The sequence below is a fragment of the Capra hircus genome, chromosome 18, assembly GCF_001704415.2.
Source record: "Capra hircus breed San Clemente chromosome 18, ASM170441v1, whole genome shotgun sequence".
NCBI lineage: Eukaryota > Metazoa > Chordata > Mammalia > Artiodactyla > Bovidae > Capra > Capra hircus.
In genome coordinates, this window is record NC_030825.1 from 21,780,218 (window position 1) to 21,802,879 (window position 22,662).

At 37.3% G+C, this 22,662-nt stretch overlaps 1 protein-coding gene and 1 pseudogene across 2 annotated transcripts in view; one reads left to right on the plus strand and one right to left on the minus strand.

Annotated features, from left to right (window-relative positions):
* NETO2 (neuropilin and tolloid like 2) overlaps positions 1–22,314 on the plus strand; it is a 67,974-nt gene extending 45,660 nt beyond the window's left edge. For both annotated transcript variants that reach the window (XM_018061971.1, XM_018061972.1), the window contains exons 8-9: positions 16,596–16,709; positions 17,981–22,314. In XM_018061971.1, coding sequence (XP_017917460.1) covers positions 16,596–16,709; positions 17,981–18,561 — 695 coding nt within the window. In that variant the 3' untranslated portion in view covers positions 18,562–22,314. The remainder of the gene's footprint in view (positions 1–16,595; positions 16,710–17,980) is intronic.
* On the minus strand, positions 7,350–8,556 carry LOC106503095 (annotated as a pseudogene).

The window sequence follows — 22,662 nt, forward strand, 5'->3', positions numbered from 1 at the left end:
ATCACGTGGAAGTTCTGGTTCTTAATTTTTTGAAGAGTCTCTGTACTGCTTTCCATAATGTCTGCAACAACTTAACGTTTCCACCAAAACTGTATGAAGGTTCCTTTTTTTCACATCCTCTCTAACACTTGTTATCTCTTATCTTTTTGATTATAGCCATTCTGACTGGTGTGAGGTAGTATCTCATTATTGTTTTGATTTGCATTTCCCTAATAATTAGTGATGTTAAGCACTTTTTCACGTGCCTGTTGTCCATTTGTATGTCTTCTTTGGAACAATGTCTATTGAATACCTCTGCCCATTTTTTAAACCTAGCTCTTTGTTTTTTGGTTGTTGAGTTGTATGTGTTATTTCTTGGGTATATAATTTGCAAATATTTTCTCCTATTCAGTAGGTTGCATTTTCATTTCTTGATGGCTTCCTTTCCTGTACAAAAGCATGTTAGTTTGATGTAGTCTCACGTTTTATTTTTGCTTTTAATTCCTTTGCCTGAGGAGACATATTCAGAAAACTGTTTGCTAAGACCAAGAGCAAAGAGTGTACTGCTTGTTTTCATCAAGGAGTTGTATGGTTTCAGGTCTTACATGCAAGTATCTGATCTATTTGGAGCTGTCTTGTGTGGGGGGGGTTAAGGTAGTGATCTAGTTTCATTCTTTCTCATGTGGCTGTCCAGTTTTCCTTGTGCCATTTATTGAAAAGACTATTCTGTCTCCATTGTAAGTTCTTTGCTTCTTTGTTTTAAATTAGTTGTTCATATATGTGTGGGTTTATTTCTGGGCTCTCCGTTCTTTTCCATTAGTCTCTGTCTGTTTTTTGCCAACAACATGCTATTTTGAGTGCTGTAACTTAGTAATATAATTTGAAATCAGGGAGTGTGATACCTCCAGTTTTGTCCATTTTTCTCAGGATTGCTTTGACTATTTGGGGTTTTTTTATGTTTCTATATAAATTTTAGAGTTTTTTGTTCTGTTTCTGAGAAAATGTCCTTGGAATTATGATAGGAATTGCATTGAATCTATAGTTTGCTTTAGGTAATTTGGACATTTTAATAATGTTAATTCTTCAGTCCATGAGCACAAAGTATATTTCCATTAATTTCTGTCTTCAGTTTCTTTCAACAATAATCTTAACAGTTTTCAGTGTACGGGTCCCATACCTCCCAGGTAAGTTTATATTCAAGTGTTGTATTCTTTCTGTTGTAATTGTAAATGGGATTCTCTTAACTGCGTTTTTGTTAGTTCATTGTTAGTATATAGAAATGCACCATATTTTTTTATATTGATCTTCTACCCTGCAACTACTATATTCTTTTTATTATTTCCAAAAGGTTTTTGGTGAATTTTTTAGAGTATTCTATGTATAAAATCTTGTCATCCACAAGTAGTTACAGTTTTACCTCTTGTTTTACAATTCAGGTACCTTTCATTTCTTTTTCTTGCATTATTTCTCTGGTTAGGACTCCCAATACTGTGTTGAATAAGAGTGGCAAGATTGGGCATTCTTGTCTTGTTCCTGATCTTAAAGGAATAACTTAAAGTTTTCATCATGGAGTATTACATTAGATATAGGTTTACTATATATGGCCTTATTTATATTTTTGGTACATTCCTCCTATACCAATTTTATTGAGAGTTTTTATCATAAATGAATATTAAATCTTGTCAGATGCTTCTTCATCTGTTGAGACAGTCATGTTTTTATCCTTCGTTTTGTTCATGGGTGTATCATATTGATTAGTTCATGGATGTTGAAACACCCTTTCAAGTGGGTAAATCCCACTTGATCATGTTGTATGATCTGTTTAATGTGTTATTGTATGGTTTGCTAGCATTTTATCGAGAACTTTTGCGTCTGTGTTCATCAGAGATACTGGCCTGTAATTTTCTTTGAAGTGTCTTCCCTGGTTTTGCTGTCGGTGTAACGGTGGCCTAATGGAATGAGTAGGAAGTATTCTCTCTTCTTCAGTTTGTTGGGAGAGATTGAGAAAGATAGGTATTAAATCTTGAATGATTGGTAGAATTCACATGTAAAGCTATCTGGTCCTGGACTTTTGTTTTGGGGGGGGGAATTTTTTATTATTTCGACCGCTTTACTAGTGATCAGTCTCTTAAAATTTTCTGTTTCTTCATGGTTCAGTCTTGGAAGGTTGGATGATTCTAAGAATTTGTCCATTCTGGGTTGTCTGATTCATAGTCATATAGTTGTTCATAATATTCTCTTGTCATCCTTTATATTTCTGTGGTATCCTTGTTATTTCTCCTCTTTTATTTATCAGATCCTTCTCTCTTTTTTTCGTAGACTAGCAAAAGTTTTGTCAGTTTTGTTTATCTTTTCAAAGGAGCATCTCCGAATTTCATCTGTCTTTCCTATTGTCTTTTTAGTGTCTATTTCACATATTTCTGCTTTGATTTTTATTAGTTCTTGCCTTCTACTAACTTTGGGCTTCATTCTTCTTTTTATAGTTCGTTTAGATGTAAGGTTAGATTTGAGATTTTTCAGGTTTCTCGGGGTAGGCCTGTATAACTGCACCTTTCCCTCTTGGTATTGCTTTCGCTGCATCCCCATAGATTTGGTATGTCGTATTTTCATTTGTCTTCATGTATTTTATTTTATTTTTGGTGATCTAATTCTTACTCTGTAGCATTTGTTTGGCCTTCTCATATTTGTAGATTTTCTCAGCTTTCTTCTTGTCGTTGATATCTAACTTCACACTTTTGTGCTCAGAAAAGATACTTGATATAATTCCATTCTTAACTTCATTAACGTTTGTTTTGTGTCCCAACATATGGTCTGTTCTTGACAATACTTCATGTGCACTTGAGACGAAAGTGGATTCTCCGTTTGGATAGAATGTTCTGTGCGAATCTATCCAGTCCTTCTGGTTTAATGCGTCTGTGTTAAGTGCATGTATATGAATAACTCTTATTATGTCTTCTTGATGAATTGTCCCCTTTATCATTATATAATGTCCATCTTTGTCTCTTGTTACCTTTTTTGGCTTGAAGCCTGTTTTTTCTGTTGTGAGTTTGGCTACTCCTGCTTTTGCTGGCTACCATTTGCTTGGAACATCATCTTCCATCCCTTCACTTTAAGCCTACTTGTCTGCAGAGCTGAAGTGAGTCTCCTGGAGGCAGCATATAGTTGGGTCTTGCATTTTAATTCACCCAGCCACTCTGTGACTTTTGATTGGTGAATTCAGTCCATTTACATTTAGCATGAATATTGATAAATGAAAATATAGTACTGCCATTTCATTTTCATTTTTTGTTTTCTGGTTGCTCTGTATGTCCATTGTGGTTTTTTCCTTAGGTTCCTGTTTGGAGCTTTTCTGGGATTTTTTTTCAGTTTCATCTTTTTATGTTTTGTTGTTACTGTAAAGTTTGTATAAAATGTCTCATAGTTAAAATATCCTTTTTTCTGTTGACAGCATCTTGTTTTTACTTGCCTATATGAGTTCTGACCTTTTCCTTCTCCCCTTTTATGTCTTAGATGTCTGATTTCCTCAATTATTTCTTGTTACAAGTTTGTTACCAAATTGAAGTAGCTATAAGTTATTTTTATAAATTATTTCCCTTTAACCTTTTTTCTATGATACGTTTAATATTCTGATGTTAGAGTTTCAGTTTTCTCTGTCACCCTACTCAAAGTTGTGTATACTTTTTCCTTCTCATTTCAGGTAGAAGAGGTCATTTCAGTGTTTTTTTGTAAGGCAGTTACAGTGTTGATGAACTCTCTCAGGTGTAGTTTGTCTGGGGGAAAGCCTTTATTTCTTCTTCATATTTGAATGATAATTTTGCTGAAAAGAATATTTTTGACTGGCAGTTTTTATCTTTCAGTATCATGTGTAGGATATGCCACTCCCTGCTGACCTGTAGAGTTTATTCTGAGAAACCTGCTAATAGCTTACTTTGTAAGTTAACATCTTCCCCCCACCCCCACCAACCCCTTCACCCCTTCACCCCCCCGCCCCCGCCATGGCTGGCTGCCTTTAAAATTCTTTCTCTGCCACTGAGTTTCAACAGGTTTAATATAATGTGTCTTGGAAAAGGTCTTTCTGCATGAGGTAATTAAATGTTCTCTTAGTTTCTTACATATCCAGTTCCTTCCCCAGTTTGGGGAAGTTCTCAGCTATTATTTCTTGAAATAAACTGTGTGTTCTTTTCTCCCTCTGGTTTCCTTCTGGTATACCCATTATCCTAATGTTGCCCTTCCTAATTGACTTAGATAGTCCTCATAGAAGTTCCTCATTTTTTGGTCTTAATTCCCTCCTTTTCTACCTGTATCATTTCTAGATTTCCATCTTCAAGCTTCCATATGGCCTGCTGTCTTTCCAGTACTTTCTTCGTCTCATTTGTTAAGTTCTTCAGCTCCAGAATTTCTTTTCTAGAGTTTCAATCACTTTTATAAAGTATTACTTCTGTTCACTAAGTTTATTCCTGAACACATTGAACTGCCTTTCTGAGTTTTCTTGAAGCTGGTTGAGTTTCTGTCTGACGCTTCATTTGAACGGTCTATCAAATCTCATTGTTCTGAGACTGAGTTTGGTTTCCGGAGAACATTCATTTTCTTTTTGTGATACCATGTTACCATGGTTCTTCATTGTGCTTGATGAGTTGTTCCCCTTCTGGCACATTTGAAGTACCAAACATCTTTCTTTTTTAGTAAAGCTTCCCGCAGCCCACCCTACTTGATTTTGATTCTAGGAATTCTACAGGTTAGAAATCAGAGGCCTTTCTCTAGGTTTTCAGTAGGTGGCGCTATAGCACAAATTTTGGTTTCTCTTACCTGCGCTGCCTCTGGTTGTATTTGAGAGTTGGCACTTTCCTTGTCATTTTCTCTGTTGTCATTGCGCCTCAGTGGTCTTTGGTGCCTTGATGCTGCTGGCATCGACGCTTGGGGCACAAGGATCACAGGCACTTCACCGCGTTTGGGATCTACCGAGGTGCAGGCTTTGTTACTGTGGGAGTAGGGGAGGGGGAAGGGGAGCTGGAGAGCAGGTATCTCTGCTGTGACCAGCATTGCTGGTTTCCAGGCAGCGCCACTGCGGGTAGGAGGAATGGTGCCTTTGGTTGTGAGCGCCACTGCAGCCAAAAGGCTGGTGGTTCGTGGACCACCTCCCCTGCTGCAGCTTCTCTGGGATTGCTGGCTCCGCCATAGCAGCAAAGCGGTGCAGGCAGTGATTCTGCCGTTGCCTGGATTCCACCTCCTGTTGGTGTTCCATTGTCTTTAGGTATAGACATGTGCAATTCTCCAACATCCTGGTCTGCTGGGCAGAGTTGAGTTATGGATGTTTTACTGGTTGTAGACTGAAGGAAGAGACAGAGGGAGCACTTGAACCATCATTAAACTGACGTCACTCTCTTTTTCCATGTTTTCTTTTAAAATTTTTATAGTTTTCACTCTTACATTTAGGTCTTTGATTCATTTCAAATTAATTTCTTCAGCTTCATTCTTTTGCATGTGAATATACAGTTTTCCAGAATCATTTCTTGAAAAGACTGTCCTTTCCCCTTTTAATCATCTCATAACCCTTGTCAAAAATCAGTTGTCCATATATTAATACATGTGACAGTCTATTTGAGAGGCTGTTTATTCCATTGATCTATTTGTCTATTGTAATGCCAATTACTTTGATTACTGTAGCTTTTTTTTTAATATTTATTTATTTATTTGGCTACACCAGGTCTTAACTGCAGCATGTGAGATCTTCGGTCTTCATTGCAGCATACAGGATTTTTTAGTTGCAGCATGTGGGATCTAGTTCCCTGACTGGGGCTTGAACAGGGGCCCTCTGCATTATGAGTGCAGAGTCTTAGCCACTGGCCCACCAGGGAAATCCCGATTACTGTAGCTTTGTAGTGAGTTTTGAACTTAAGAATCTTTCAACTCTGTTCTTTTTCAACTTTAACTATTCAGGGTCCCTTGAGATTCCATGAATCTTACAATAAGTTTTTCTATTCTGCAAAAAATAGTTTTGGAATTTTGATAGGAAACACAATGAGCCTGTGGATAGTATCATCATTTGTTCCTTACTAGTGTATAGATATGTAACTAATTTTTGTTGATTTTTGTATCCTACAATTTTGCTGAATTAGTTTATTTGCTCTGAATGTATGTCTGTGTTGTGGTCTTTTCAAGTTTACTATTTGTAAGATCGTGTAATCTGCCAACAGAGATAACTTTATAGGTTCCCTTCCAATTTGAGTGCTTTTGTTTCATTTTCTTACCTAATTGCTCTGGCTAGTACACTATATTAAACAGAAATGGAAACAGACATTCTTGTCTTATTCCTGATTTTAGGGGGAAAACTTTCTGCCTTTACCATTGAGTATGATGCTAACTGTGGGGTTTTCATATATAGCCTTTATCATATTGAAAAAGTGGTCTTGTATTCCTGCTTTATTGAGGTTTTTTTAAATCATGAAATGCTGTTGAATTTTGTCAAATGCTTCTTCTGATTCACATGAGTTGATCGTGTGAGTTTTGCCTCCTTCATTCTGTTATTGAGGTGTATTGCATTAATTGATTTTTATATGTTAAACTATCCTTATATCCCACTTGATCCTCACATTAAAATGTTGCTGAATTCAGTGCTAGTATTTTCTTGAGGATTTTTGCATTGATATTCATAAGGGATGTTGGGATATTGGTCTGTAGTTTTGTTTTCTTGTTGTTTCTTTGTCTGGCTTTGATATCAGAGTAATGCTGGCCAATAAATGAGTAAGAATCGAGCCCTCCTCTTCAACTTTTTGGAAAAGTTCGAGGACTGTTGTTAATTTTTCTTATGTGTTTGATAAAGAAGCCATCTGGTCTAGGGCTTTACTTTGTTGAAACATGTTTGATTACTGATTCAGTATCCTTGCTATTTAGAAATCTCTTGAGATCTTTTTTCATTTTTGTCAGTTTTGGTCGATTGTGTGTTTCTAGGAATTTGTCTATTTCATCTAAGTTAGCCTATTTTGGGTATACAAATTTTTCTTAGTATTCTTTTCTAATTCTTTTTATATATGTACAGTCTATACTATGTCCCAACTTGCGTTTCTGATTTTAGTAATTTGAGTCTCTAATCTTTTCCTTAGTCATTGTATCTAAAAGTCTGCCTAGTTTGTTGATCTTTTCAAAGGACCAAGATTGGTGTTTTTTATTTTCTCCAGTTTTTCCCCCCTCTATTTTTATTTATCTCTAATCTTTATATTTTAATCCTTCTGACAAATACATGGAACTTTTGAGTTTTTTAAATCTGTTAAATTATTGAGTAAAATAAAAATCATTGTCAGACATTAAATTTGGTTCAAATTTGGCTGATGTCCATTTGCAGCAGAGATGAATGGAGGGGAAGAGAAGACAGTGATGCTGGCAAGGGGACGCTGAGCAAGACTGCCTTCCTTTAATTGTAACAGCAGGCGTCACACAGCCAGAGTGGGTCACTTAGCACAGAGGGGGACGTGAAGTTTAATAATCAGTGATAAAACCAATGTAAGTGAGAATTTGGAAGAGAGGGGCCACAGTGTTCAGAGGACAAGATGCAGCGAGGCTGTGTGGAAAACAGCATTGGGTCCAGAACTGCTGGCTCATTCGGGGAACACTGGCCACAGCGTAGCCCTCTGTGGGGTGACTCGCTCCTGGGCATGCTTTCCACAGTAGATCTGATCCTCCACAAAGAAATGGCCCTTCTGTTTCAGACTGCTGCCATAGTTGGCGCACACATAACACTTGGGGTGGCTGTGACGCTCCCGCAGCTTCACCGACACGCTGACAGTGCTGGTGCCACACTTGTCACACGCGAGCAGCTTCCGGGCATTTCTAGTCAATGTAGCCCCTTTGGTGACTGGAGCCTTAACACTTCTGAGTCCTGAGAGCTTGTTGGGATCCCCTTTCTCCTCAGACTCTAGAATTTCCTGCAAAACCAGGAATGAAGTGGGCTGTCTCAGAGGCTCATTTAACTCCTGTTTCTCCAGAAGCATCTTGTAAACTTCAGACTCTTTGCCAAAGACAAGTCTGCTTGGAAGCTGAGGATGGTCTAAAGATGTGCTGTTCATCTGCCTGCTGGCTGCCTCTTTGACTCCAAGGCATTGTTACAGTTTTAGATATTTTCAGAGGAGTAGAAGCTAACTGGGTTGTTGCACTGGTTTGTGACGACCCTGGGGAAGAGCTGGAGGAAGGTGAGGTGGGAAAGGGCATAACTCTGGTTCGGGGTGCTTCCTTTGTATAGGATCTCTTGGGGTTCAGAGGCTAATTCATCTTGTATGAGTGATGTTTCCCTTCCTCTGTCACCAGAGGAGACCATATTTCTGTTCTGTTGCTACTGTGAGAGTCATGTTGTCTGTGCAGCCCTTGATTTTGTTCTGAGCTTCTAAGTACAACATACTGCTGCTGTTTTCCCCATCAATGGCTGTGGTTACATCTCCAACACAGACATTGGCTATTGCAGCCTTGGTTCCAGGAATGACCTGGGAAATGAGGAACACTTAGTTTGCTCTACTTTTTCTGATTCTCTATGATTTGAATGAAGTCTTTCTCCTTTATTGTCTCCTTTTTTTAAAATGTAGGCATTATAGCTTTAAATTTCCTTCTTATCACTGCTTTCACTGCTTTCCATAAGTTTCATACGTTGTATTTTCATTTGTCTCAAGGTATTTTCTAATTTTCCTTGCGGTAGCTTCTTTGAAATGTTGGTTGGAGTGTGTAGTGTAATTTCCACATATTTGTAAATTTTTCAGTTTTCCTTCTATTACTGATTTCTAGTTTCACTGTGATTGGAAAAGATACTTTGTATGATACGAGTCTTTTAAAATTAAGACTTTGTGTGGCCTAACATATGGTCTGTCCTAGAGAATGCTCCATGTGCACTTGAGAAAAATATCTCCTGCTGTTGTCAGGTGGGGTTTTTATGTCTATTAGTTTCAATTGGTTTATAGTACTGTTCAAGTTCTTTATTTCCTTATTGGTCTTTTGAAGGTGTGCCCCTCACAGCTTGTGGGATCTTAGTTCCCTAACGAGAGACTGAACCTGGGCCTTTGGCAGTGAAGATTGCAGAGTCCTAACCACTAGACCACCAGGGAATTCCCTCCTTATTGATCTTCTGTGTGGTTTTATTCATTATTGAAAGTAGAGTATTGATGTCTCCAACTGTTATAGAACTGTCTAATTCTTCCTTAAATTCTAACAATGCTTATATTTTAGGGCTTTGATTTTTGGTCCATATACGTTTATAATTATTATATCTTCTTGGTGAATTGACCCTTTTATCAAGGTACAGTGTCCTTCTTTGTCATTTGTGACAGTTTTGGCTTAAAGTCTGTTTGTCTGATACAGGCCTATCTTAACAGATACTGCATTTTTCACAAATTGTGGCAACCCTGTATGTGTTGAGTTACTCAGTCACGTCTGACTCTTTGCAACCTGGACTATAGCCCACCAGGCTCCTCTGTCCATGGTGTTTTCCTGGCAAGAATACTGGAATGGGTTTCCATTTACTCCTCCAAGGGATCTTCCTGACCAGAAATCAAACCTGTGGCTCCCACATCTCCAGCATTGCAGGCAGATTCGTTCTTGCTGAGTCACTGGATAAACCCCAGGGCAACCCTGTGTTGAAAAATCTACTGGCATCATTTTTCTAACAGTTGCTCACTTCATGTCTCTCTGTCACACTTTGGTAATTCTCACAGTACTTCAAACATTTTCACTATTATTGTTTATGGTCATCAGTGATTGTTGATGTTACTGTTGTAAAAGACTTGCTTAGATGATGGCTAGCATTTTTTAGCAGTATGATGTTTTTAAATTAAGTTAAATTAAGTTGAGTTTTTTAGATGTGATACTACTTGTGCACTTAATAGTCTACAGTAAAACATAAATGTAACTTTTATATGCACTGGGAAACCGAAAAATTCATGTGAGTCCTTGAATAATTGCTTCATTGTGGTAGTCTGAAGCCAAACCAACAATATCTCTGATATGCACCTGTATTTATATCACTATCCCAGCTCTCTTTGGTGTCTATTTGCATGGAACGTCTTTCTCTGTTCTTTTACTTTCGACCTAATTATGTCTCTGGATCTAAACTGGATCTCTTACAGAACATCATATAGTTGGATCTTGGTTGTTTTCTTGCTTTTCTGCTAATCTCTGCCTTTTGAATGGAACGTTTAATCCATTTACATTTAAAGTAGCTACTAAGGAAAGACTTCTACAATTTTGCTGTTGATTTCTATATGCCTTACAGCTTTGTTATCCCTCATTTCCATCCTTACAGTCTTTTGTGCTTAGTTGATTTTTGTAGTGACACATTTGCATTTCCTTCTGTGTATATATTCTTCAGACATCTTTCTTGTGATTACAATATATTCTTTAGACATCTTCTGTTTACAATGGAGATTTTGGCTTTTTTCTGATTGCTAAAGTCTTTAAAGGTGTCTTTATTATTTTATGAGCACGTGGGAACTTTTTCACATTACAGGATGTTGTAGTTCATGTGTAGACACACGGACCCAGCTTATAAGTGGAGAAACTTTGAGAACAGATTTTAGAATTCTTTCCTTAAAAACTTGATATCTGTGTGTGTGTTTTAGTTGCTCAGTCATGTCCAACTCTTTGCAACCCCATGGGCTGTAACCCACCAGGCTCCTCTATCCATGGAATTCACCAGGTAAGAATACTGGAGTGGGTTGCCATTTCCTTCTCCAAGGGATCTTCCTGACCCAGGAATCCAAGCCAGGTCTCCTAGACTGCAGGTAGACCCTTTACCATCTGAGCCACCAGGGAAACTCTTGTTAATTCAGATGAACAAATCCTCACAAGGCAAAATGGTTCTGTGTTTTGGGATCTCCTATAAGAAGTATAAGTGACTTATCAGTAGTTCCTAATAATTATTTTGCTGACTTTGCTTATAAGTGCAGATCACATTACATTAGCTTTGACAAAAAACTGCTTTCACACCATCATGGTTTTGACTTGGTTTTGAATGGCCCTTAACTTTAATCTACATTTAGGCAGGACTGATTAGCCTGTTTAACAGGTTGCTTTCCTCACAGTCATCTCCTGAATGAAGGAAGTCGGCATATGAAAATTCACCCAAACTTCCTGGATATAATTACATGTGTATGTTCATATTATACATATTTTTAAAAATAAGTGGCATATCTTATCTGTTGTCCTTATGAGACAAAGATATTTTGTATCCTGACTGGTGAATATGGTACAATGGTAACCTATATGATTTCTGCAACTTCAAAGTTAATACATATTTCAGTACACTAGTAAGATATTATCAGGTATTTTTCTTGAGAAATGTGGGAATTGATCGTTTTACCCTTTAGTTATAATTTCAAGGTATTATATTATTGCTCCCTGGATTCTGTGTTAAAATCATGTTGTATGAGACCATATATAGGCTTTATTATAGCTGAGCTCTTCTAAGATCTTCTGAATTGCTAGATGGTCAGTTGAATTATGAAGTTAATTTAGCCAACCAGCCTTCCTACCTGCCTTCCATTCATTTATTTAACTTTTACCAAATGAAGTATTTGCTATGAAGATACAAACATGGATGATACAATCCCTGTCCTAAAGGATCTTACAGTCACTTAAGTGAAGTGATATATATGCAAATGAAATAAATACAGAATTGACTATGACAAAGACCATTTAAGACAGAAAACAGAGTGCTTTCTTAGTAAATATCCAGGCTACCTCTAGTGGGCAATATTGTTTATGGAGCAGGTAGTCCTTGCAGAAAGGTCCTTTGAGTTAAGCCTTGAGGGTAAGGTTGATTTTTTTACAAGGTGGAAATGTTAAGTGAGGTTGTTATTTTCAGAGTTGCTGTGATGGAAAAGGTATAGAAGCAGAGCTAATTTGGGCCACAGGAAGTAGTGGGAGAGAACAGAGAGAAATGAACCAGGAACGGTAGATTAAAGCTAGAGCTTGAAGACCTTTAAACGAAAGGCTGAAGTTAGGCTTCATGTTATAGGCATTGGGGAGTTTTGAAGGATGTTATTCTGAAAAAAGCTGTGCTTTTATTGGGGCATGGAGGCTATTTAGGAGGTTACTTCGATGGTTGAGGTGGGAAACCAGGAAGATATGAATCAAAGAAGTAACAATGAGTTGAAAGAAGAGTTGTGGAGACATACTCCACACGGATGCAAAGTCACAAGAGAGTGACTCAGAGGTACTTAAAATCTGGGGCCTCACTGACTTGGAAACTGAAAATTGAACAGTCAAAGGAGGAAATGTTGAGTTATTTTGAGTGTAGTGAATTCTTCAAGCAGTAGGGAAGTCCACTTCAGCGGTGGTGTTTGCTGCAGTAGGCTGTGCTGTTGCTTCTTTTTGACCTATAGATATAACCTCAGTTTGTTTATAAAAATTGTTTTATTTTGAAAACTTTTCAAGCTTGAAAAATAAAAAGCAACCCAACCAAGGTTGTTTCATTGTTTCAAGTAACTACAAGTCAGACAAGTCAGCGCTTGATACAAGGATGTAGTTAGCAGGAAAACCTTTAAGCCTTCTTACTTTGTCCTCAGTACCTTTACTCCCAGCATCTGTACCCACGCTGCCCAGTACAGGGTCCATCAGCTGCGTGTAGCTGCTGAGCACTTGAAGTGCAGCCAGTCTACACTGAAATGTGCTACAGTTACAGAAATATATACCAGATTTCAAAGACTTGGTATGAAATAAAGAATGTAAAATATGTTCTTAATAATGTTTTATATTGATTACATGTTAAAATGATAGCATTTTGGATATTGTTTCAGGTTTCCACAGCACCACCCATATGTTAGGTGATTTCTAGGACCAGCATATATTCATTTTAATAGCTAAGATAATTACAGTGAAAGGGAAAAGACTGTCTTTGAGTTTGGAGAAATCCTTTCACAGGGATTATGCTCACCCCTCCCAGGAGGGACACACTGAACATGTTCATTTCTCCAACAACCAAAAAATATAGTAACCTGTTCAATGCTTCTGCCCAGAAAAGCCGACTTTAGAGATTCAGCACCCAAGGTTTTTACTGGGGACTGTTCACATAGGCACTCTCTGCCTTGAATATACCAAAATTCTAGACTCACAGAAGGAAAGCAGTTGTTAATATTTGGCATAAATGATATTAACACAAACTCTAGGCACCATGAACTACCCTTGTCAGTCAGGGAATGGAGGGAAGCCAAGTTTCCAGATGCCAGCTAAGGGCCACCCTTGCACACAGACCCTTCTCAAGGTAGCAGCCTTAGTCCTGCTGTGTTAACTTTCTACACAAATATATTAGGTTAATAAACTATCAGTGACTTCCCTGATGGCTCAGAGGTAAAGAAGACAGCTGCTAATGCAGGAGCCACAGGTTGCATCCCTGGGTCAGGAAGATTTGCCTGGAGTAGGAAATGGCAAGCCACTCCAGAGTTCTTGCCTAGGAAATCACCTGGGCAGAGGAACCTGGCTGGCTGTAGTCCATGGGATCACAGAAGAGTCAGATAGGACTTAAAGACTAAACAGTCAGTAGAATTAATTCCACCTGTTTCTTTTTAAAGACTAATATGGCTACTTGTTCTCATTCTTGACTCACATTATATTTACTTTGGGTAGCAGTTGTCTAAATCTTACATGTAAAGTTCTTCTCTAATGTGTTTTAGTTATTTTCTCTGTAAAACTAATGATTTCTCTTTAATACAGATCTAATAAGTAAACAGATGACAAACCTCCTTCAAGTGATATGTTTATACTAATCATTAAAGTTCAGACTAATTGAAGGCTACAGTAGGCTTAATTCCGTATCCCAAATGTAGCTTTATTACCCAAGAACAAAAAGAAAACACCACTCCAAAAAAATATGTGTGATCAAAATAAAGAATTTTGTGAACTTTGATAAAAGTTTCAATTTAAAAATGTCCACTTGATAAGCACATTTGAGAGCTTCAGTTTTCTTTTCACATGCTGCTGCTGCTGCTAAGTCACTTCAGTCGTGTCCGACTCTGTGTCATTAATTCGCATTGTTAACTCTCTTTTGTTATTCTCCAAACTGTTGTTCAGTTGCTAAGTTGAATCTGAGCTTTTGCCACCCCATGGACTGCAGCACACAAGGCTTCCCTGTCCTTCACCATCTCCTGGAGTTTGCTCAAACTCATGTCCATTGAGTCAGTGATGCCACCCAACCATCTCATCCTCTGTTGCCCGCTTTTCCTCCTGCCTTGTCCTTCCCAGCATCAAGGGTCTTTTCTAATGAATCAGCTCTTTGCATCAGATGACCAAAGTATTGGAGCTTCAGCATCAGTCCTTTCAATGAATATTCAGGATTGATTTCTTTTAGAATTGACTGGTTTGATTTCCCTGAGGTTTGATTTCCTTGTATTAACTCTAAACTGTTAATGGTTTGTAATTACTATGAATCCATCCATGAAAATATTTCCCAGGAGATTTATATAAATGCATTAATTCTGCATAAGAGGTTCACTTCCTATCTATTCATTGACTGTAGACTGCAGATGTGACTAAAATAGTACAACTTGGCCAAAATGCATAATACAGAATAGCAACCAGGATATGTTTGACTTCTTCCCAAGCACTGAGTACTAATATATACTTTACTCTTTAAGGAAGGGAATGGTTTTAGGAACATAATTTCCAGGACTAAAACTGTGAAAGCAGCAGAAGATGTTTTTGTCAGAATAAATCCATAATGTGATTTTCAGTGACATATTGCCCTACAGGTCCCCTGCAGGCTTAGCTGAAGGACAGAACCATCTCTTAGCATCATTGCCACATCCCATCAGAAGTAGAGGGAAGCTAAAGTGGCAACCCCCTCCCCTCTCCTGCACCATGACCCAGCAGTGAGTAAAGGAGAAAGTCCTCAGGCTGCAAGCAGAGAGCAGTTCAGAACTGGCAGTGTTTTTGCTATTCTCTTTGTCCTTTATTTATGTAATTCAGCCATTTTATATAGTTTAGAATTGAAGCATGTCATTAGCAACCCATGTCAATAACTGATACTTTCATTCTCATTATGAACAGTTATGCTTGTCCACTGAAAATCCATAAAGCTTAGTACATTTGTGATTTTAAATACAACTCGCATTTCTACAAAACGAAACTGACAATATCATTGCTTGTGCTGCTTTCTAATTGCTTTAAATAATGTAGAGAGCAGTTATAAAGAACTCTCTGATATTTTTGAAAAGGGTACTTTCCACTCTATTCAACCAGTAAGAAACACTGAGCAGGAAACCTGGCTTTTTGCCACCTTTGAAGCTGTGAAGCGCCATCAGGGTACTGTCACATTATGTTCTGTTGATAAACCATAAGAACTAATAATAGTTTGACTCAGAAAATCAGAGTAGAATGCTATTTATAACTTTACCCACCCTGTCTTGAAAACAGCTTCCTTGTATTCCCACTTGTGAACTGGATAAAATAAAAGCTCAGTGTGTAATATGATCTAGTATATAATAGAATTGTGGTGTGAAAATTAAACAACAGGAAACTCCAGTTTTTAGAAATGAGGAATCTAAAAATACTATATATTCCTTAGGACATCTGTTATATTTTAAAGTGCACACATTTGTGTGATACAGTTTTATGACATACATGACACACAGAAGTGGGTTCACCTGCTAATTCTGCAATTGACTAAATACCACGATGCATCTTCATTGGCTTTTCTGTCCATCTAACAGCTGATTTCTGTATCTAATACTTATTGTCCTTGTGATAAGCTTTGAGACCATTAAGGATTTTTAAAGAATTATACCAAGTATGAAATTCAATGGCATATATTCTATATGTGTACTGTTTAAAAACTTTTTTTTAATTCCAAAGAGTGCATTTTTATTTTGTCTGTGGTCATCCGTTCATCCTTCAACAGACATTTCCATTGCTTTCACCTTTTGGCTCCTGTGCATTATATTGCTGCAGTGAACAGCAAGTATCTCTTTGAGTCTCTGCCTTCAGTTCTTAAGACTGTATACCTAGAAGTGGAAATGCTGGCGCTATAGTAATCTGTATAAGTTTTTGAGAACTGTTTACCATTTGCCATACTATTTACCACAGCAGCTGCACCGTTTTACATTCCTGCCAGCAAAGCACAGGGGTTCAGTGTCTCCAGGTCTTCACTAATATTTTCTTTTACATTTTGAAAAAATGTGCTGTGTACTAGTTTCGTAAGACCTGTATCAGATATGGTTGACCCCTGAGTAACAGGAGTTTGAACTGTGCAGGTCCAGTTACACATGGCTTTTTTCAGTAGTAAATACCGCAGTAGTACACATTGCATAATTGATTCAGAGGGGCCGCCTATGGGACTTGAGCAGCTGCACATTTTGGTGTTGGCCACAGGTCCTGGAACCAATGCCCCACAGATACCGAGGGATGACCATATATTCATATTGTTATTACGCTAAGAGCAATCTCTTGGTGCCCAACCTTGGTAAAAGTTTACATGAGTCAGCAGCAGAGAATACGGGCCTTTGTCTTATTGTTTGTGTAGTACAGAGTATCTTCACAGAAAAGCCTTTGAGATAGGATATTGACTTTATAAGAGCAAATGTAAAATGAATCCGGATGTCATAATCTGTGTGCTTTCTCTTCTTAGCGACAAAGTTTCCTTTTTTCTACAGCTCCCTGTACAGGCAGCACTTTCTTTTGCCATAGCAACATGTGCATCAATAATTCTTTAGTCTGTAATGGGATTCAAAACTGTGCATACCCTTGGGATGAAAATCATTGTAAAGGTGAGTCTGCTGGTGAAGGACAGCCCTTAGAGGTGTGGCCATTGCCTTTCACTAAGAAAAAAAAATCTTTTTCTACAACTGTACTTGGCATAACTGCTTTGGCAGAATGAAGACATGTAAAATCAGTGTTCTCCTTAATGAATCACAGACCTCTGGGATGTGGTAAAACTGAATATTATTCTCAACAAAAGCAGTTTTTGTAGACTATATTTTTTGCCTAAAAGTTGTCCACAAGTTAGTCATGGTTGTTTATATTGTAAAGATACCTTATTGTCATAATAATGTAGATTGTGACCTAGAGTATTCTTATTTTTAAAATTAAATGGAAATACTATTTAGCAAAATTCAACTGATAGATTCAGTCTTACAGTGTAAAACAGACTCCTTATAAGGACTGCGTTTTTTATTCCATGAATTTCCTATGCTATATTTCAGTATATACTCCCTGAAAGAGAAATATGCCTTGTGGTAATGCTGGTTATCAAATCACTGTTTCAGTACTACAGTTTATCTCCCTTTTATTCTCCCAAGAGTTCAATAAATAACTATAGAAAGTTAATGTAAGATATTGCTATCACGAGAGGAAGTATTTTCAGGTAACCATTCAAAAACAGTGGACCATCGTTGTAAACATATCTGAGTGGGTCAGTGAAATCATTTTTGTTCTCCTTGCTTAATGGCCATCAGTAGGAATACTATGGGTTAACTCAAATCTACCATAGAGCAGAAAGCTAAACTTGATAAAAACAAAGAGTATTTTGTTTTGACATTTTCTATATTCATGTATTACTTTGATTTGCAAACTGTATGTGCTTACATGTTATTGTTGTTGTGTCTGACTCTTTGTAACCCTATGGACTATAGCCCACCAGGCTCCTCTGTCCATGGGTTTCTCCAGCCAAGAATACTGGAGTGGGTTGCCATTTCCTTCTCCAGAGGATCTTCCTGACCCAGGGATCAAACCTGCGTCTCCTGCATTGGCAGGCAGATTGTGTACCACTGAGCCACCAGGGAAGCCCGTGTACTCATATACCTTCTGAGTAAAGAACCAAGTCCTTTTCCTTTTATAGTCTGTCTGGCTGCCTTATGTTGGTTAGTTTAACCAGAAGTCATACTAGTTTTATTTTGTTTAAATACCTAATCTTAAATTGCATTTTCTGGGTTGTATTTGACCCAGGTGTTCTGCTTTACCTAAAAATATTTTACCAATTTGTGACAGGAATCATGAATGAATTTTCAAAGTCTCATTGTTTTTCTTTCTCTTTCTGCAGAAAAGAAAAAAGCAGGACTGTTTGAACAAATCACTAAAACTCACGGAACAATTATTGGTGTTACGTCGGGGATTGTCTTGGTCCTTCTCATTATTTCTATTTTAGTACAAGTGAAACAGCCTCGAAAAAAGGTCATGGCATGCAAAACTGCTTTTAATAAAACTGGGTTTCAAGAAGTATTTGATCCTCCTCATTATGAACTGTTTTCACTGAGAGACAAAGAGATGTCCGCCGACCTGGCCGACCTGTCGGAGGAACTGGACAGCTACCAGAAGACGAGGCGCTCCTCGACGGCCTCGCGGTGCATCCACGACCATCACTGTGGGTCGCAAGCGCCCAGCGTCAAACAAAGCAGGACCAACCTCAGTTCCATGGAACTTCCTTTCCGAAATGATTTTGCACAACCACAGCCCATGAAAACATTTAACAGCACCTTCAGAAAGAGTAGCTACACTTTCAAGCAGGCACATGAGTGCCCTGAGCAGGCTCTTGAAGACAGGGTGATGGAGGAGATGCCCTGTGAGATTTATGTCAGGGGCCGGGAAGACTCCGCACAAGCGTCCATGTCCATCGATTTTTAGTCTTCTGCTGAAGTGACGTTGATCATTGAGTATGTACGTATGCAGCCTACAGAGCGTCCATATTGTTTTCAACAGCCAACCCTTTTCTCCTGTCAGAACTAGAAAGACCTTCATTTCGCATTAATGTAATGGTCAAGTTTTTATTATCTCAGGCAGTCTATATGTTAACCCAACCAAGAAACTTCGTCCATGCAGTAAAAAACAAAAAACAAGCGTCTAGTGCTCAGTGTCCTACACGCAAAGCACCAGTTACATAGTAGCGTCTGGAGAGGGGAGCGGTGTTGCGCCAGGCTCAGCTCGTGTTAGCAGCAGGAAGACGGTTCCTGATTGATACAGCTCTGTCAAAATTTTGATCCCACAATAAGTTTAAACATTTTTCTTCACATTCCTTTTACTTTTTCTGTTCTCTAACTTTAATTTGTTTTAGAAGCCAGTAATGTTGCCATTTCAGTTTCTTATATAAATGGTTAATGTTTCACATGTATTTCAGTATAGGCATTTGTTCTAGAGTTTGTCAAAATATAACTAGTTACTGTGGTAAGTGCCAGTTAAGACACAGAATTATGTTTCATCCATCTGTTTCTTCAGTAATTTCCATACTGCTGCCTTTTAATTACTGGATCCTTAACCTTTATTTTCTGTGATATGGTTTAGCACCTCTAAGTCATATTTTGTTTTGGTTATATTATACTAAAAAGTTTCATAATCCTGGGATGTATGCACCATTGCCAGTTACAACTAAAAACTTAATTAAAATTTTTTGAAATTTCCTAGGTTTTATCACATTCAGTGATAGCCCACTTTTTCCTGTGAGTAAAAAGTCATTTAATTCATTTTGGGGGCGGCCTATCATATTTATTTCCGTTGTTACTCATTGCTAGATCTGTGTTTCCTATTTTTATAAAAAGGTTGTTCACTCCCTTTGTATTGGTTTGTCCTGTAGCATATGGTAACCAAGGTTGTATGGGAGTTAAAGGAAAATGCCTAAGAAACTGTATAAGCCTTTAGATTGCTTCTTACTTGGGACAATACATTTTTCTAGTTCTTACCAAGAATAACAATTTCCACTTTTTTTTAAACTGCACTTTTGACCTTATTTTTCTTATGGTATATAAACAATAATTTATAAACATGATATAAAAAAATCATTGTGTTTTTTTAGACTTTTGATATTATTTGATACTGTACAAACTTTATTAAATCAAGGTTAAAGACCTCCACGACAGATTTCTTTTCAGTATTCACAATAGCGGCTTTGTATACCAATATGCTGTGATGGAACTGTACACTATAATTTATTGTAAAAATCTTGGTAATGTGTACATAAGCTTTTGTTTCCTCTTGTTATTGCACTTAGTTTATGATAAATTTTTCACTGGTATCTATTGATCTAAATCACTACACAAATCTGATAATTAAAATATACATTGTTACATGATTCTTTAATCATATTATTTATGGCACTGAGATTTAGGATCTTAAGATATATGTGGAAAGGAATCCATTTATTGAATTATGACTAATACAGGCATGACATTTAAAAGATAAATTCTCATGTTTGATATTTTTTGTAGTTAAATTTTCCATGAAATGAGAAATTAAAGTTTCACTGGATTTCGCTGACTTTTTAAAAATATCACATCTTTACATTTTCTCAGATTAATGAAAACTGTGACCTTAAATATGATATTATATAAAAAAATACTCCTTCAAAATGCTTATTATATCACATTTTTTAAAAAGTATATACTCTCCAGAAGATAGGAAAACTTACACATAGTATTGTCTTAAGTGTTTTTAAAACTCAGTATAATTTCCAATTTTAAAAATACAACTTGGGAAGGTAAAAAGACTTAATGAATGTAGTATTCAATGAACTAATGAACCAGAGCCAGATTAGATAGCTAAATTCTTTCAGTAGTTATGTTGAATAGGCATTTTAGTAGATAACAGGCCAGACAACATTTAGTAAGTCCTTAATATAATGATAACTGTGATCTCATTCTTAGTGAAAGGGGAATTATCATATTTCCTATATAAAATTATATTCATTAAGAAAATACATCTTTAACATCTAAAGTAGTAAATGATACAGTATGCTTAAGTAGCACTTGTAAATGTATTTTTATTTTTGAAATTTGTGTCCTACTCTCTTAAAAGGGCATGAAGAGGCCTACAAAATACAAACCCGTTAATGAAGACATTTAACATTAAAACAGCACAGAAGTACATGGTTTCAGGCCACTAAGCAAGTAAAGCTTGGACAAAAAAATTGTTTCTAAATTTTCCTGCTTCTAAAACAATTAAGTCTTCTTGTTTTTCATAGTAGAAAATTCAAACTTACCTGCAAGAGGCTAGTTTTCTCTTAAACTAAAGAAAGGAGGGTCTTAATATTGAATGACATTTCCTTGTAATTTAAAGAAAATGAAAAATACACAGAGAGGCCTTAATGGTAAATACTAAGCCAGTGAAGGCGCATCTGAGTGTGGCCTAGAACACTGGTTTCTCATCAGTTTACCTGCAGGGATAGAAGTAAAGAACCAGAGGATCAGTAACTACACCAGCCCGAGACTGCCATATGTTAGTCATTGAGCCGTGGGTGGCATTAGATCGCATTTATTTCTTAGTCAAACATTTGGCAATATACAATCTAAAGAGAACAGAATGGAACTAATAAATTTTAGGCATTATTACCAGAACAGTGCTAATTGCTGTATATATAATCTTTCATCTTTGACATCAGTGAAAAAACTTTGCAGATTGTTTACCGATGTGAAAGCCATAAATTGTAGTAATTTAAGAAAAAAATTTAGCCATCTTGTGGAAGTTGTTACATCCTTCACAGAGAATATGGTGCCCAGTGTTAAACACAGAAGGTGAATCTGGAGGAGTGTGCGCAGCTCAGGAGCACATCTGTTAGGCTGTTGGTCCCAGATTTACCACAGGGTGTCAACCCCCAAGTGCCCGTAGATTGCAGGAACCCCACTAACCCCAGCATCTAAAGAATGTGGGAGTAAAGCGTCACGTACCTTTTGAGAGGGGAGATGTTTGACAAAAAGCAAAGGATTTTTCCACGTTTTCAATCACAAAAGAGATCAGAAACACTCCTTTGACTTGGACTTGTTAACAGCTTGTGTCAGTGTCTGTCATGTTTCATGTGATTATTAGGTGTTAAAACAACCTCCTAAATGCCTGAACATTTTTATAGTGGTGCTGTTGTCTGGTGAGGATGCTTCCTTGTTTCAGGAGTGTGTCAGCTGATGAACAGGATAGGAAAAGCCTAGTTGTGATCATGGGAATAATTCTCAATCTAAGGAGCGTATGCCTTCTTACAAAATGGTGTTCATGATCAGAAGGAATCTTGAGATTTGGGGTTTTTGAAGATTCAAGAGAGATTATGTGCCCCAGTGTTATTGATGAGGATACTGAAGCCCAGAGAAAAGAAGGTAGTTCCCCATGTCTCAGAGCTCGATCAGCACCCTTCCCTTGCTCTCTGCTGTCTCCCTGCTTTTGCTTGCTGGATGTTTTAAAAGCCGCTCCAAACAGCAGCCCAGATGTTTCTTGTAAGCTTGTCAGTTATTCTGGTTTAAAATGTAATTTATTCTACATTTTTCTTCAAAGCATTATATTTTACTCTCTTTTTCTGTAATACTTTGTTGTTCTTCAATTTTGTTGCCATGATTTCTTGGCACCTGCAAATTCTGGAAGACAATGACTCTTAATTCTTAATAAAGAATGTTTGTTAACAATTTATAGCCTTGACACTAGATAGAAAGAGCTTTCACTGGTTTGCTTTTGTGATCTTTTCTGAATCCAAAGGAAACAGTGTATAATCTAGAAATTAAAACATGTGTGTGCGCTATTGCGTTGGGAGAATGATTTGGGTTGTGAGCTAATTAATATGACAGGTTGATCTTGGATATCTTTTTTTAGCTTTCTGCAAAATCAGTTGTCCATGTTTTATATATCTCTACTAATAACAAACTCATAATTCTGAATTTGCTTTTTTTAAATCAACTTTTCCTTATATTTCTGTGATTGACTTAATGACTACAAAAGCCCAAGGAACTAATGACTGGGGTGCATGTTTAGTATATACTG